The following is a 17,259-nucleotide window of genomic DNA, read 5'->3' on the forward strand; positions in this document are numbered from 1 at the left end:
AGTATTCAGCGCTCTTTTGATTCCGTTCCAGGCTAGCCGGAGTAAGTAGTGAAGTACACGACCTTTGGTGCCGGCTGCTTTTCAGAGTAATCCCGTGCTGCTGAGACAGGGTTAGCTGTTGAGCCCGCTGGGGGATGGGAGTGCAGCACACAGCCAGCCTCCTCCCTTCTCAGGCTTGCTGGGGCTAGCAGCACTGGCCTGGAGGAGGAGCACTCAATGGGAGGTGTAGCCATCCACCCATTGGCCAGAGGGAGCATTGCTGACATGGGGCCTTTCAGGGAGGAACTACAGCAGGGGTTTGCCAACTGGGGGTTGTGAGGTTATTACTTGGGGTGTCGCGAGCTGTCAGCCTCCACCCCAAACTCCACTTCACTGCCATCATTTATAATTGTGTTAAATATAAAAAAGTGTTTTTAATTTATAGGGGGGGGGTCACAATCAAAGGCTTGCTGTGTGAAAGGGGTCACCAGTACAAATGTTTGAGAACCACTGCACTACAGAGATTAGGGTTACCATATTTCAGCGAGCAAAAAAGAGGACGGGAGGAGCCCCGCCCTAGCCCCGCCCCTGCCCCTCCCACTTCCCGCCCCCCCCTGACCTCCCAACCCTCCCCCCGTTCCTTGTCCCCTGACTACCCCCTCCTGGGACCCCTGCCCCTAACTGCCCCCCAGGACTATCTAAGCCTCCCTGCCTCTTGTCCCCTGACTGCCCCAACCTTTATCCACACCCCCACCCCCAGACAGACCCCTGGGACTCCCACGCCCCATCCAACCACTCCCCACCCACTGACAGCCCCCCCCCAGAACTCCCAACCCATCTAAACCCCTCTGCTCCCTGTCCCCTGACTGCTCCGATCCCTCTCCGCACTCCTGCCCCCTGACAGCCCCCCCCAGAACTCCCAACCCATCTAAACCCCTCTGCTCCCTGTCCCCTGACTGCTCCGATCCCTCTCCCCACTCCTGCCCCCTGACAGCTCCCCCCCAGAACTCCCAGCCCCCTACCCCCCCCGCTCCTTGTCCCCTGACTGCTCCAATCCCTCTCCCCACTCCTGCCCCCTGACAGCTCCCCCCAGAACTCCCAACCCATCTAAACCCCTCTGCTCCCTGTCCCCTGACTGCTCCGATCCCTCTCCGCACTCCTGCCCCCTGACAGCCCCCCCCAGAACTCCCAACCCATCTAAACCCCTCTGCTCCCTGTCCCCTGACTGCTCCGATCCCTCTCCCCACTCCTGCCCCCTGACAGCTCCCCCCCAGAACTCCCAGCCCCCTACCCCCCCGCTCCTTGTCCCCTGACTGCTCCAATCCCTCTCCCCACTCCTGCCCCCTGACAGCTCCCCCCAGAACTCCCAACCCATCTAAACCCCTCTGCTCCCTGTCCCCTGACTGCTCCGATCCCTCTCCGCACTCCTGCCCCCTGACAGCCCCCCCCAGAACTCCCAACCCATCTAAACCCCTCTGCTCCCTGTCCCCTGACTGCTCCGATCCCTCTCCCCACTCCTGCCCCCTGACAGCTCCCCCCCAGAACTCCCAGCCCCCTACCCCCCCCGCTCCTTGTCCCCTGACTGCTCCAATCCCTCTCCCCACTCCTGCCCCCTGACAGCTCCCCCCAGAACTCCCAACCCATCTAAACCCCTCTGCTCCCTGTCCCCTGACTGCTCCGATCCCTCTCTCCACTCCTGCCCCCTGACAGCTCCCCCCCAGAACTCCCAGCCCCCTACCCCCCCCGCTCCTTGTCCCCTAACTGCCCCCTCCTAAGACCCCCCCCAACTGCCCCCCAGGACCCTACCCCCTACCTGTACCCTGACTGCCCAAAACTTTCTCCACTGCCCCCAAAAAGCCCCCCCTGTTTCTTGACCTCCACCTCCAGAACCTTCCTGCCCCCTGACCTCCTTACCCTGCTGCTCAGAACAGAGCTCTGTGCAGCCGAGCCGGACACATGGCTGAGCTCCCCTGCACAACAAAACCCGGTCTGGCCCTGCACAACAAAACCCGGTCTGGCCCTGCACAGTGTTGCCGGACTGGGCTGCAAGGCAGCTGCTGGCTCAGAATGCAGGGCGGATCCGGCTCCTCTACAGCTGCTCCCGAGTCCAGCCCGGGACTTCCCTGCAGCCCTCCCAGCCACTCTCTGCTAATCCCGGACATTGTGAGAGCTTTGCAAATTCCCCCCGGACGCTATTTTTAGCACACAAAAGGAGGACATGTCCGGGGAAATCCGGACGTATGGTAACCCTAACAGAGATAGGTGTGGGAGTGGGAAGGAATCACTTCTTTCTGCACTCATGATTTGGGCCTTCCTGTCCTACTTCGGAATCAGATCACACCCAAACGCGCTCGGGTCTGATGGAGTATGGGGGGGTTCTCTCTCTGGGGAACAGGGCTACATGAGGGCGGGCTGGAGGTGATTCGCCTCTGGAGTCTTACCTCTGTTTTTATTGGGCTTGAAGATGATGCTTTCCTATGATTCTTCTGCCTGCCCTGTCATATAATGGGGAGCAAGTGATGCTGGCAGGTTGGAAAGCTGCGCTGTCTTCAGAAAGTGGCAAAGGGACATGCCCTTTGGGGAGGGAAGTGGACATTTGTCATAGTCTCCTGTGTCCCCTACCCTGAGTGTTATCACTTTATCACCTTCGGGCTTCACACACAGCTATCTCCCTGGAACCTGCTGTTAACACACTAGGGACTGGCCAGAGGTGATCTCCTGCAAACCCCTCGTCTGGGGCTGAGCACACTTGGCAGCCCAAGGGGTGAGGAAATACACTTGGCTCCATAACCAGCAGGGCATCCTTCTGCTCCTAGAGCTCTGGGCCAGATGTAGCTAGAGGAGAGTCCTTTGCACAGCATGGCTATCAAGTCTCTGTGCTGAAGTGGGTGACCCAGTTTGCAGGGAAAGCAGGGGACATCACAGAGCAGGAAAGCGGAGACTGACGCTGCTGCCCAAGTGGAGGGACTAAAGGGTTATTAGAACAATGGTAAGCCCTGGGGCCTAGTGCAGCCTGTGTGTCCCTGACTGTGTCTCTGTCCTGCGCAGGTGAAAAGCCCTTTAAGTGCTCTGTGTGCGACGCAGCCTTCAACCGGAAAGATAAACTGAAGCGACACATGCTGATCCATGAGCCTTTCAAGAAGTACAAATGTCCCTTCTCGTATGTACCAAGTGCCCCCTGGCAGCCAGGAGCCAGAGCTGGCTTTGTTGTTCCTGAGATCCCACTGTGCTTTGGGAAGGAAGGTCTCCCTCAGTCTGCACAATGAAAGGGCTGTTATAAGCTCTCAGAGTGTGTGGATAGCCCATATCGTGTGGCACCAAACAACCCACTGCTTCTTGGGGAGGCTCCATGCTCTAGCAATTTTGAGCAGGGAGTTGGGAACTAGCAAGTCCCGAGTTCCAATTTGCTTGCCGCACTCCCTTCATCTCTGCCTCAGTTTCTCCCTGTGTAAGATGGGGCTGATCCTACTGCTTCCTGGTGAGGTTGTGAGGTTTTATCACATCACACTGGTAGAGCACTTAAAAGTGCTAGATATTATTAAGGGGTTGCCTGAATGTGTATAAATCCCATATGCTCCGCCGTCAAACGTAGCGTTGCCTAATGCATGAGGCACTTGGGAAGGTTTCTTATTTCCACTTCAAAATGTCTTTAAAGCTTTGACCGAGATATGCCCATCCCGCCCAAGGTTACATCGTGTTGGCAGGACAGGGTGGGGAAGATGCCCCTTGCTCTCTGCGTGGATAGAGATCTTGGGGCACAGTCTGATGCCTTTTGCTGGCACTGTGTTCACTGAATGTGTCTTCTGTTTAAAAAATGAGCCTCGCAATAACTGTCCATGGTCCCCAGGGGTGGGGGCATCTGGCTTGGAACGTGGGAAATGGTTGCCCTCACTGCTTGGGCTGGAGGAGTCCCCTACCCTGAAGGGTAATTGAGAAGACATCAGTTACTATGACAAAAGACTGTACACAGAGATATAGCCTATCTCCCAGTTAATGTGGAGTCAGATGGCTTCAGAGCCTTGGTAATGCTGGGGCCAGAACTCCAGCTATCGGCCCTTGCACATCCCAGCACCAATGGGCACGTTTCAGATACAAGAGAGAGGCCCCTGGCATAACATGGTCTTTCTTCAGTGGCCTCAATTCACATGGCTTCTCCCCACTCCTCTCCCATCCCAGTCAGTTTGCAGCACTTTTGACACTGCTTCTGCCTGCAGCTGCTTTGAAGCACTGTCAATACCTCTCTGTGAGGGGACCCGTGATGGGCACCGTGTGGCTTTCCAGTGGAAGCCACGTGCATCCACATTGCAGCACTCATCTTGTACCACAGTCGGGAGGCTGAAATTGTGGGGCCCCTGTTGTAACACCCGGTGGCTACACCCAGAGCTCTCCGCGGCACATGGGTGGTGAGGGATGGTGTCTGAGAGCTAATGTATGTATCTCTTTCTGTCCTTACCACTCCCCACCTGATTCAAGCTGGTTACTGGGATTTTTATTCTTACAGAAGCCACACGGGCTGTAATAAAGAGTTCAACAGGCCAGACAAGCTGAAAGCTCATATACTCTCCCATTCGGGTAAGTGGGACTGTAGCTCTCCCCCTGCTTCCCATAGCTGTGAATGAAAATGCTGCTTGAATTCAACCTAAGTGCTTAGAGAGCCTCTTAGGCAGGAGGCCAGTGTGCATATCTCCTGGCTTTATTTTTCAACCAGAGCAGTAGTAGGGGTAAGATGCCTATGAACTGTCAAGCGAGTGGATTACTAGTACCCTTTATAGCAGTGAATAGTAGGACTCTTACCCTTCTCGGCCCTGTTGCTGGATAACACTAGTCTACATTGATTCTACCCACTAAATACATTGTCCTAGAATCCAGAGAAGCAAGAGATGCCAGAGCCCTTATGAAATCAATCCGCTCCATTCCCCTGACAATGCAGGATTCTTCCCTGAAGGATACTCTCCTGCTTTGTCCAGCTATGACTTGAATGATGAGATGTCCACCACTTCCCATGGGAGATTTTCCGCAGTCTAATATAAGGAGTTTCCCATGCAGTAAAACTAATAGTGTCACTCACTGGCTCTGCAAACAGCCCCTGGCTTTGGGATTTCTACCTCTGGAAGAGCCCTCATTCAGTTTGCAGCTGTGTCTAAGATCCATGCACATTTGAGGCTATACAAATAATAAACAATGTGGCCAGCTTGGGATATAGGAATTCTGAAGCAGAGCCAGGATATTAGGTGTGCTCATTTGCATATTAATACCCGGAATGCTCTTTCTGCCCCATACCCAATACTGCCCCCATGTCAAAAGTAACCTCTTGGGATTCAGATGAGCGTTTGTGTGAGTTCCACATCCACATGCCTAGAAACAAGCTCCCAGGGAGCTCCGCAATTCTTGTCTGACAAGTAGCACAACTGTAGATCTCTCCCTCTCCTGTCTGTCACATCCAGAGCCCTGAACAGAGCAGCTGGATATGCACTGTAGATGCAACATCAGTTTGTTCCTCCAGTGAAGTTAAGGAGTTTCAAAAAATCAGTTCACTTTCTTTACGGTTCCTAAACCAGGAAAATCTTAAGTTTAAGAGCATGGGTTTCACTTTTCACTATGTTCTCCTGAAATTGCTTTCATGGTATATTGCTCAACTCCCTTTAGGGGCAGGAGCAATGCGGTCCTTATGATAAACCCTGAAATCAGGGTTCCAAATCACTTCAGGCTCCAACCTGCCATACACATTCTCGGCTTACATGCATTTTTTTAAATATAGAAAATGAAAAAATCTGATCTCTTTGGGGGTGGGGGGGCAATTGTTTTAAGCAGTAAAAGAGCATCAAATAAAAGTGTTTGGGGAGCTTTGGGTGGGGATTTTTGTCTTGTTTTTGCCAAGCAATAGTTAAAAAATTATTCGGCTTTGAAGAGCAGACACAACTATTGAGCCCTGTTGCAGTGTGATTAACGGGTCCATCTACCCTGTAAGGAGCAACAGAGGGTCCTGTGGCACCTTTAAGACTAACAGAAGTATTGGGAGCATAAGCTTTCGTGGGTAAGAACCTCATTTCTTCAGATACAAGTAAGGAGGGTTCTGTAACTAAGCTCTTTCTCGTATTGTGCTTGGCTTAGGAATGAAGATCCACAAGTGCCAGTACTGTAACAAGTCCTTCAGTCGGCGAGCCCACATGGTGGAACATCAGCGCTCGCACACTGGAAACTACAAGTACCGCTGCCCCACCTGTAGCAAGGGCTTCACACGCCAGAAGTATATGAAGGACCACAAGTGCAGGCTGAACTCACCCAAGGACAAAGAGCTTCAGATCAGGAAGGCCCAGAAGAAGCGGGGAGCTCGGCGGAAGGTGGGCCTTCCTCTTCCCAGCCAGCTGGCCCTGGCAGAGCTGAAGGACAGTGCAGACGGGGAGAACCCCCGGGAGAGTGGCCCCAACAAAGAACAATTTCGGGAATCAGATGCAGTCCTGTCCATTGTGGTTGGTGGGTCGGCAGCTGCAGATTCGGACCTTGTAGTCCCCGGCCAGCCCAGCAGCATCGCGTCCAGTCTTGCCCTGGCAGAGTTGCAGACTGGCACAGATGTGCCATGCGCCATGCTGGCTGTCCCCGTTTACATTCAGACTACGGACTGATAAAACTGTGACCTGTGTGTGCTTGGTGAGTGGTAGGGGATCCGCATTTTCTTCACCCACTGCTGGGGTTCCCAGACTCATGGTGAGATGGCCTGAAGTGTCTGGATCACAGTGATACAGAGACCAAAACTCTTAGGAATGGAGATGGGTAGGGGAGACAACGAGTTTCATCTCTGCCTACTGAGGTACATGACTCCATAGAAGCCAGTGATGGTCAGCAGGTCCAGAGGGGAATGGTTACATTTTCTTGTCCCCGTTCAGCGCTTGTCAATGCTGGGGAGGGGTGACAAAGAGCCCTGAATCAGGGTGGGAAGAACAGTAGAGATCATGAGCAGAAAGCTTTGCAAATCACCGTCTGCCCCATTCATGTTTTTATTGTAAAATCCATATTATTGCCCCATATATGGGGAGGGGCGTGTCCAAGTGCAAATACATGATCCTTCCTACTGGAAGCAAGTGCATCCTGATATCCTTTGGGAACATTGTTCATAAATACCCTAATAGACACTGCCAGTGTGTCTCTCATCTGTGTGTGTTAGCAGAAAGGCTGTATTATCTGTACTGTGTGTGTATAAACACAATGGCCCTGATGCTGCAGCTGCTCTGTGTGAAGTCGGGATGGCCAGCAGCTGTGGCATTATGCCCACAGTTGTGTGCATGTACGTGTGTGTTCTTCTCTTCTGTTTCAAGTTCTCGCCAGGATGGTCACTGCATTTTAGCCATTCTATGTCACTCTTTAGCCAAGGATCTCAAAATGCCTTAGACACAAATGAGTTAATCTTCACAACAGCTAAATACTCCTTCCATTGTCCAGCGGGGAACCACAGCACGGCAGGTAAGTGAACTATCCCAGATCACACAGGAAGTGCAGAGCTAGGGCTTGAAGCCAGATTGCCTGACTCCCAGTCTGTTGGTCTATGTGCTATCTCCACGCTTCTCCATGCTTTCCCTCAGAGGTGCTGGAACTAGGGATGCTGGGTGTGCTGCTGCACCACATGACTTGAAGTGGTTTCTATCATATACAGGGTTTAGTTTGGTTCAGTGGTTCTCAGCACCTCCACTGTAGAAATTGATCCAGCATCCCTGCTAGCTATTAGAATTGCAAGATTCACTGGTGTTACCAGACTGGCCAAACTTCACCTCCAAGTCATGGGCAGCTTCAGTGTGGAAGCTAGTGAACCCCTGGAGCAGGTGTGTCCTCTCAGTGCCTTATGTTACTGTGATTCAGCCTTCAATTCAGCACTTGGTCATTGACTGCATGAACAATGGATCTTTTCCCACTCCCCTTCTTCCTCACTTCCCTGCAGGTAACTGGAATAATCCTGACTCGGCAAATATATTTCTCCCCCAAACCCCTACCCTGCAAAAAGTCAGGTGGTTGCTGGAGGAAAACAACTCTCCAAAATGAGAGGAAAGTAGGGGCTGTGGAACATGTGGTGAATGAATGAGCTCAGAAATCTTCCTCTTCCTGCTAGGACCTTGTAAGGGAAGGGGAGATGTGGTTGTGGGCTGCTGTGTTTTGCATTAGTTTCACTACTTTGAGCGGATGTGACAACGTGTTGATGGGGATAGCACGGCTATGGCAGGTGTAAACTTCTGAGTAACATGAGGCCAGCCCTGCAGTTAGTGCATGGGAGAGACCACGTTCAGTTGCCTGCACTGACTCCTGCTCCTTGCACCAGTGGAGCCCTTTGCTCCATGGGGCAAGAGAGCTTCTCCCAACACTCTGTCAGCTGCTCTGATTATGGATTTGGACTGATGAGCACCGGAGGAACTCCCCTGTCAATCCTTCCCTGACCCAGAGAAGTTCAGTGCAGGCAGGTGGAAAATTACTTTAAAATGAACTTCATTTAGTGCTGGTGAAAAGGGGCACATGGAGAGCACAGGAGACCAAAGTTCTGCCTCCATGGAGCAGGTAGGACATGGGCAGCAAGAGCTGTGACTCCTTCCCTCCCCTACCTGCTAGGATCCCTTCTGCAGATGAGTTTCCATTGCCCAGTCAGTCTTCAACCTCCTAGTTCTGACAACAGCAGAGCATGCCTGAAACAGATACTTCACTTGCCACAGACAAGGCCCTGATCATTAGGAATGGGAGCTTGAACGAGAGCACCCTCTTAACCTGTCCTTTGGGATTAGCTCCTACACCCACTTCTCCATCGCTTTGTCTAATGCCATTTTAGATTACTACAGTGCTGGAGCTTCCTTCTTGGATATCTCTTCTGTGCTGGGCCCTGGATTCAGAGTAAAAGTCAATTGGACAACAATCAGCTTTTCCAGCAGTAAGGCTTGACCTCACTAGTGCTGCAGTATGCCCAAGAGCCTGAAATGTTGCATTTCCTGTAGCTGCTCATTGTTACACAGTCTGTAGGAAGACTGGTGTTGTAGGCTCTCATTTTGGAGCTGTCCAGTGTTCAGAAAAGCTCCTGGCAATGGCGTCTCCTTCCCCAGCCTCTTTCTTGTTTTATACATGAGAAGAGCTTGTAGAAAATCTGCTGAAATGGTGCACAAGTTTCTGACAACCAGAGCAGTAATAATGTTACTGTGCAATGGTCTTCTGGACCTGGCTGACCACAAGCATCCTGTCCTGTGTGCAGCAGCTTGTTCACAGCAAGTAGTTCAAGGACGTCCTTCCTGTCTCCTTGTGATGTTGAAACAATTAGTAAAGAATAGAATTGTCAGACACATAGAAGAACATAAATTGTTGGGCAAAAGTCAACATGGTTTCTGTAAAGGGAAATCGTGTCTTACTAATCTATTAGAGTTCTTTGAAGGGGTCAACAAACATGTGGACAAGGGGGATCCAGTGGACATAGTGTACTTAGATTTCCAGAAAGCCTTTGAAAAGGTCCCTCACCAAAGGCTCTTACGTAAATTAAGTTGTCATGGGATAAAAGGGAAGGTCCTTTCATGGATCGAGAACTGGTTGAAAGACAGGGAACAAAGGGTAGGAATAAATGGTAAATTCTCAGAATGGAGAGGGGTAACTAGTGGTGTTCTCCAAGGGTCAGTCCTAGGACCAATCCTATTCAACTTATTCATAAATGATCTGGAGAAAGGGGTAAAAAGTGAGGTGGCAAAGTTTGCAGATGATACTAAACTGCTCAAGATAGTTAAGACCAAAGCAGACTGTGAAGAACTTCAAAAAGATCTCACAAAACTAAGTGATTGGGCAACAAAATGGCAAATGAAATTTAATGTGGATAAATGTAAAGTAATGCACATTGGAAAAAATAACCCCAACTATACATACAATATGATGGGGGCTAATTTAGCGACAATAAATCAGGAAAAAGATCTTGGAGTCATCGTGGATAGTTCTCTGAAGACGTCCACGTAGTGTGCAGAGGCGTCAAAAAAGCAAACAGGATGTTAGGAATCATTAAAAAGGGGATAGAGAATAAGACGGAGGATATATTATTGCCCTTATATAAATCGATGGTACGCCCACATCTTGAATACTGCATACAGATGTGGTCTCCTCATCTCAAAAAAGATATACTGGCACTAGAAAAGGTTTCAGAGAAGGGCAACTAAAATGATTAGGCATTTGGAATGGTCCCATATGAGGAGAGATTAAAGAGGCTAGGACTTTTCAGCTTGGAAAAGAGGAGACTAAGGGGGGATATGATAGAGGTATATACAATCATGAGTGACGTGGAGAAAGTAGATAAGGAAAAGTTATTTACTTATTCCCATAATACAAGAACTAGGGGCCACCAAATGAAATTAATGGGCAGCAGGTTTAAAACAAATAAAAGGAAGTTCTTCACACAGCATACAGTCAACTTATGGAACTCCTTGCTTGAGGAGGTTGTGAAGGCTAGGACTATAACAGCGTTTAAAAGAGAACTGGATAAATTCATGGAGGTTAAGTCCATTAATGGCTATTAGGCAGGATGGGTAAGGAATGGTGTCCCTAGCCTCTGTCAGAGGGTGGAGATGGATGGCAGGAGAGAGATCACTTGATGATTACCTGATAGGTTCACTCCCTCTGGGGCACCTGGCATTGGCCACTGTCGGTAGACAAGATACTGGGCTAGATGGACCTTTGGTCTGACCCAGTACAGCCGTTCATATGTTATGTTCTTATGATGTATTATGCTAAACTAGAGGCAGTAATGCACAGACATCAGAGACAGAACACAGTTGTCTTGTCCATCCCAGGCAGCCTGTGTCAGATTGTTCCCTCACAGCACATGCGCCAGGGCTGAGTAATGGGATGATGTGACCTCTACCCCTTCCCTTGGGAGACTATTGCACAGTCTAATGCATTTCCTGTCAGGGTGTTTCCTGCTTCCCATCCTACAGGTTCCCTTTGCTCCCAGTGCCCACACCTTTTCAGTATTTACTGCTGCTTTTGTCCGGCTGCCTTCAAGCATTTTGTATGAAACTTCATCCATTTCAGAGGCAAGATTTTATTTGCCTAAAAGTTTGTTTGAAATACCCAGCTTTCCAGACAGAAGAACCACCACCAGGAAATGGTTTGCTAAATATACCTCTTCTGCTTTCCCTCTCTATCTGCCCACATTGTAAGGCATAATTATGTGGCCGCTAGCACCTATTGCAGCATTACAATCATCCCTGGTTTGAGATGGTATGTGGGTGTCTCATTCTTCCTGTGTATATTATGGCATCCCAGGGATGGCCTTCCATTCTAACCTCTGTTTTCAACCAGTTGTGATCACAGGGTAGCCAGTCAAATGTTCAGCGAGATGCTAAAAGCAATTTTGCCCAATCCGCCTGTATTGAAAGTAATCCAGGTCTTAGAGAGACAATACAAACAGGGCTTCAAGTAACATGATTTTGAAAAGTCAGAGGCTGAGGGATTCTTCATAGTTTTTCACTTGTCTGTGTTTTGGAAAGCTGCCTTATTTTATTACCTTTACATCCAAAAACTAGCACTGACTTCCAAGTGCAAGCTCCCCACGCAGCTTGGCCGGCATGCTTGCTCTTCTAGCGGGAACATCTAAATGCTGAAATAGAGAAACTGGGTTTATAGAAGTCTGGGAACAAAAGAGAAAATGAGCTGTATTTATGGTGGAGCTTCTGTCTCGGAAGCTCTGAGCATGTGAATATGTTGCATGGCTTGTGGAGGTTGCGCAATCCAATTACATCTCAGGAGAGACAATGAGTGACTGTGTGTCAGAGCAGCAGGCTGTGCCATCTCTCAGGCTGCACAGTAGCAATCTGGAGCTGGGACAAATGGTTCCACAAGCTGCTGTAATGTCCTGTTGAGACTCCCTCAAGAAATAGATATAGGTGAATCCTGTTTCCTTCTGGTGGACGGGGATAGAAAGATGATTGATTTGTAACTTTTTTAAAGATGTTCTCGTGTGCCTGCAGCTCTGCTGCCTGAAATTTAAACTCAGATGTAGAAAAAGATCCGCCAGGAAGAGACCATGGTTTATTTTAGAAAAAAGTCTTCTAAAACATGTGATCTTTAATTGTCTTTATTTGTAATAATATTCTGCATATATGCAGAGGAGCAGTGAAGTGGGGCACAGTGCAGTGTATTACTATAGTATTTTAAAACCCTAGTCATGGCCAGAATCCCATTGTGCTAGGCGCAGTACAAACAGAACAAAAAGCTGGTCCCTGTCTCCAGGAGTTTACAATCTAAGAGATAACAGATGGCTACACACAGAATGAAGGGGGAGTACAAGAAAACAGAGACAGTATTGGTCAACATGCTACACACTGGTCTCGGTTCCAGTTCCCTCTTATGTGGTGTATGACCGTGCTCAAGCTACTTAAACTGAGCTTTCACACTTCCCTGGAGTTAGCAGGGATGAGTATGAACCATTTTGTCAACTTTCCATCTGCAAAATGGGGCTAATACTTACCTTACAGGCATAAAATCAGGATCTGATTAATGTCTGTATTGTGTGTAAGCACCGGGCACATGCTAAGTATTATTATTTATATTGTGCCTTTTGTTCCACACTAAACAAAGTGCAATGTTAATTCTACACAAGAATTGTCATTCGTAATTGAAATGCAGCTGCCTCTAGTGTGGAACACGGCCACTCTTTAGCAGTATAGTATAATTTCGATAAGGCACTAAAAAGTATATATAATGAATGTGTCAAGGGAGTTGAAGGACCCAGCAAAATTGAAATTAGATCACAAAACTGGTGCTAGTGCCCCTCCAGGAAAAGTGCCACAGGCACTGTAATGATTATACCTACTCAGGGCATCAGTGTTATGTCACAGCTGAAGGATGGTCCCCTCCTACACCACCAACACTCCCTAGCACCATCTTTGGACATTAATTCAATAGTGACTCACAAAGAAGGTCTTCCAGGACCACTTTCTGTAGCACCTGCATTTTTCTGGGAAGTTTCTCATGGTATTGTTGACTTGGCCCCAATCTGTCGGGACAGCCAACATCACAGTTGTGGGTGGTCTAACTCTTGTATGTTTGCTATTACTATGGCAATATTAGAATGAAAGCTGGAACCTTTTTTTAAAGAATTAATTGCCTGCTCCCTACTGACCTGAAGGATGAATTAATAACTAGGGGATGAAGTTCCAGAGGTGGTGTGGTTTACCTCTCTCTCCTACCATTCAGTCTTTTCTGTGCTGCAGGGATAGGCTCCAGACCTCTTTAGGGATAAGTCTGTGCCATAATGGTGTTGCAAGTTCAAGTCTATCCTTTCCTAATTCTCCCGGATTGGCTACTATGAAATAGTCCATCATGGGTTGTCTAAACATAATGCACTTCTTGTTTTGCTCCAACCCAGGGCCAGTGCAAGGATATTTTGTGCCCTAGGTGAAACTTCCACCTTGCGTTCTCGCCCCCCCCCCCCCAGCCCCTGCCGCATCGCTTATGATAAGCTTTCAAAAATGAATACTGTGGAGTAACATCTTATGCGGGGGTTAGGTTCTAAGGTCAGCGCATAAGAGGAAAATCGCATATAGTGAAAATTACCATAAAGTACAGTATACACTGTATACACTAGAACAGGGGTCCTCAACTTACAGCACGCGTGCCACAGGTGGCACGCAAGCAGAGTTTTTTTTAATGGCAGGCTGTGGGTCCCAGCCGCCTCCAAGCCCGCTGCCGGCCTGGAGTTCCGTACACTCAGCCAGCGGCGGGCTGAGCGGGGCCAGCAGTGGCCTGAGCGGGCCGGCGGCCAGGACCACGGCTGGCAGGAGCCGGTGGCCGGAACCCCAGACCGGTAGTGGGCTGAGCGGGGCCGGCGGCCGGGACCCCAGACCAGCAGCGAGCTGAGCTGCTCAGCCCGTAAGAGCCTGCTGCCAGTCTGGGGTTCCGCCTGCCGGCTCCTGCCAGCTGGGGTCCTGGCCGATGGCCCGCTCAGCCCGCTGCTGGCTTAGCGAACAGCACCCCAGGCCAGCCGCGGGCTCGGCGGCGGCCGGGACCCGCAGACTGCCATTAACAAAAATCGGCTCTGTGCCACCTTTGGCACGTGTGCTGTAGGTTGAGGACGCCTGTTCTAGTGTATACTGTACTTTATGGTGATTTTCACTATACGTGATTTTCCTCTTACGCGCTGACCTTAGAACCTAACCCCCGCATAAGATGTGACTCCTCTGTAGTGTAAAAAAAAATTGGGGGGCACTGCTTTTTGGCACCCCAAAATCTTGGCACCCTAGGCAGCCGCCTAGTTCGCGTAGTGGTTACACCGGCCCTGCTCTAACCACCAGTTATGATGTCCTAGGCAAAGGGTGGTGATGAGTGACTAGATGCTATGACAACTGGAGCTCTAGGAATCTTTTTCATAGATGAGATCAGAGTGGAGAAACAGAAGTAGGAGAGAGTGAATTAAACAACGAAGTGGCTCCTATTCGAAGTGTGATTAAACCCACAGAGTTTAGTGCTATTCTGATTGACGGTTTGTATAACCATAGCTGCCAGGAGTCTGCGGCGGGTACCAGGCAAAGCATGGGAGTGGCAGGAGGAGGGCAGAAGAAATTTTAGAGATGTCCAGTTATTGGTTTTGTGAGGAGACCCCTGGAGTTACAGCATAGCCAGGGTCTGGTCCGGGAGCCCCCTGTACCCCAGCAGCTCTGCCAGGGAGCTGGTCCACGCTGTAACACGTGTTAACCAGCCGCGAGAGGCTGCAGCCCGTGTGGACAGGCGAACAGGCTGCAGCCCAAGCCGGGGGTTTCCGAGCGGCCTCTGGTTGTTATGGATTCAGCGCCCTGACCTAACGCAGGGACCAGGCCCCGTTGGTCGGTTCCTCTGTCCCGGGCCGTTCCCTCCTGCCGACCGCGCCCAGCAAGCTGGGGGAAAGGCGGAAGTCTCAATGCGGTTGTTATGGCTTCACCTCTTACGTCACGAAATTTACCACGGTGGGTTCATCACATGATGATGATGTCATGGTGTGTGTGTGTGGGGGGGGTCAATGTGAACTTCAGCTCCCACGGGGTAAAATGAGAGTCTGAGACTACAGCTCCCAGCATGCACTGCTACCCTAAGGCGAGAACAAAAGTGGGGACTACAGCTCCCAGCATGCAACGCTATCCTGAAGACAAGAGCGGAGCTGGGGACTACAGTTCCCAGCATCCCCTGCTCGGTTCGGTCCCCGGGCCCGTGGGGCGGGCGGGGTGCCGCGGAGGGGGCTGGGAGACGTGGCGTGGGTGGGGTGCCGCCGTTGCCGTGGTGCGGAGTGACGGCTGCAGGCGAGGCGGTGAGTCAGGCGGGTGCAGCCGAGGCTGAGGTGCGGGGGCCACTGTGTTCCGCGCGGCGCCGGGCGAGGATCGGCTGTTGCGAGGTCTCGGCCGAGGGTCTCTCCGGTGTCCGTCTCCTTGTCCCCGCCGGGCCTGCTCCGCTCTCTCCTCCTGCTCGCTGCCTGGCGCGGCCCAGCCATGTCGGGGATGCTGGGGAAGCTGTTCGGGACGGGCGGCAAGGGCGCCGGGAAGGGCCCGACCCCGCAGGAGGCCATCCAGCGGCTCCGCGACACCGAGGAGATGCTCAGCAAGAAGCAGGAGTTCCTGGAGAAGAAGATCGAGCAGGAGCTGGTGGCGGCCCGCAAGCACGGCACCAAGAACAAGCGGGGTGAGGGGCTGGCCAGGGGGGGACCGCGGGGGCGGTGAGGGGCCGGGCCGGAGAGGGGAAGCCCGCAGGGGCTGATGGCGGCCCGCGGCGCAGTGGGGTGGAGCCACCGGTCCGTGCCGGCTGGGCGCTGGCCTCTCTGTCTCTCCTGGCGATCCCTGCTCTGGGCCTTCAGCCTCGCCCCGTGGCTGTGCTCTCCTTCAGCACCCAGGCTGGAGTGCCCCGCCCGTGTGGCGGGGCCTTGGAGCACTATGAGCTGGGCTGGTGATACCTTGGGGTCCCGAGGCCCTGGGCATGGCATGAGAACCTGCCCAGAATATCCCTTCTTTCTGGCCAAGGCTCAGCCCTCTGCTCTCTCAGCCAGCCCACACAGCCCTTGGCACAGGTGGGACTGTTTTCTGATCTGCCTGGGGAGGGAAGGGGGCCACCAAAGTAGCTTTATGTCTATCCTACTGATATCTAGTCCTAATTTGAATCTTGGTCCCTTGAACAATTTAGCTTGTTTGTGGGTTATAGGATTAAGTTCCACAAGCTATTGGCATTGGCTGCCCTGTCAGGTGAACTGCAGGATCATTTCTTTTTAGGTACACTGAAGAGATCCTGTCAAATGGTGACTTGTAGGGGCTACTTTCCCAGATCTTTGTTTTATAAAGCTTCAGTTTAAGTTCCATTTATATTGGTTGACTTCCCTGCTATCAATGGCTGGAGACAGAACAAAACATACCACGGTCTAACCTCGGTTCACTGGACCCATTCGCTATACACTGTATGAATGAGTAAGTTAGTTATACATTCTTTACAGGAGAAACTCTTTGTCTTTCTGTACAGCACCAACACTGTCTGCATTTAGTAAATTTTAACTAGCATTCTGTATGTGCATGAACATTTTAGGCTTATACTCTGACAGTGGACCTGTTGCTGACAGTGGGTCTCCCTGCATTTGATTCTGCAAACATTATCCACTAGTGTGGATGAGACAAAATTGTCTTCAGCTTCAGTGCAGTGGGACTTACCACAGATCTCCTAAAACTGGTCCATTTGAAAGTGTAAGCATTCCTTTTTGATAGGGTAGGTGTAAAACCCATCGGGCGGTAACATGATCTAGTGGTTCCACTGTGGGATTGGTTGTCAGGTCTAGATTCTAGTCCTGATTCTGATTGTACCTTGCTGTGTGATCCTGGGCAAGTAACTTCCCCTCTTTTTGCTTTGGTTTCCTGTCTGGAAAATGGGGATAAAACCTAATAAGAGCATTGTGAAACTTAATTAACACTTGTGATTTGAGACCCTGTGATAGAAGGCACTATGTATGTCCTTGAGTATTTATTGATCACTTTGTTTTAATAACTGGGTAACTAGGAGCTTATAAAGCTGTAGTAGACAAAGCTGTAGAGGACCCCCAAATTGAGTCTATGGGAGAGGGAGGTAAGTGGGGCTGCCATAGTTGAGTCTGATCGGGGTGGGAATTTGAAAGTGTAAAACATACACTATATTAACAAATGTTCATCTATAATGGCAATTAGGGAAGGGCAGGTTTTTATGTTAGGAAGTTGTTCTTGATCACATGATGATTATGTCATGTGGCTCGTATAATGCTGTCTTCTATTTCCGTGTAGAAGATAGTCTATTGGACTGTCAGAA

At 50.5% G+C, this 17,259-nt stretch overlaps 2 protein-coding genes across 2 annotated transcripts in view; both read left to right on the plus strand.

The window, feature by feature from the left end:
* Positions 1 to 7,264, plus strand: part of ZNF341 (zinc finger protein 341) — a 30,719-nt gene extending 23,455 nt beyond the window's left edge. Inside the window, exons 13-15 of the mRNA XM_005295402.3 lie at positions 3,028 to 3,139; positions 4,481 to 4,551; positions 6,091 to 7,264. Coding sequence (XP_005295459.2) covers positions 3,028 to 3,139; positions 4,481 to 4,551; positions 6,091 to 6,602 — 695 coding nt within the window. The 3' untranslated portion in view covers positions 6,603 to 7,264. The remainder of the gene's footprint in view (positions 1 to 3,027; positions 3,140 to 4,480; positions 4,552 to 6,090) is intronic.
* Positions 7,265 to 15,110: 7,846 nt separating this feature from the next.
* The window catches only part of CHMP4B (charged multivesicular body protein 4B), a 42,388-nt gene continuing 40,239 nt past the window's right edge, over positions 15,111 to 17,259 (plus strand). The window contains exon 1 of the mRNA XM_005295401.5: positions 15,111 to 15,624. Within this exon, the coding sequence (XP_005295458.1) occupies positions 15,435 to 15,624 (190 nt within the window). The 5' untranslated portion in view covers positions 15,111 to 15,434. The remainder of the gene's footprint in view (positions 15,625 to 17,259) is intronic.

This window comes from Chrysemys picta, chromosome 13 (assembly GCF_011386835.1).
Source record: "Chrysemys picta bellii isolate R12L10 chromosome 13, ASM1138683v2, whole genome shotgun sequence".
Taxonomy (NCBI): Eukaryota; Metazoa; Chordata; order Testudines; family Emydidae; genus Chrysemys; species Chrysemys picta.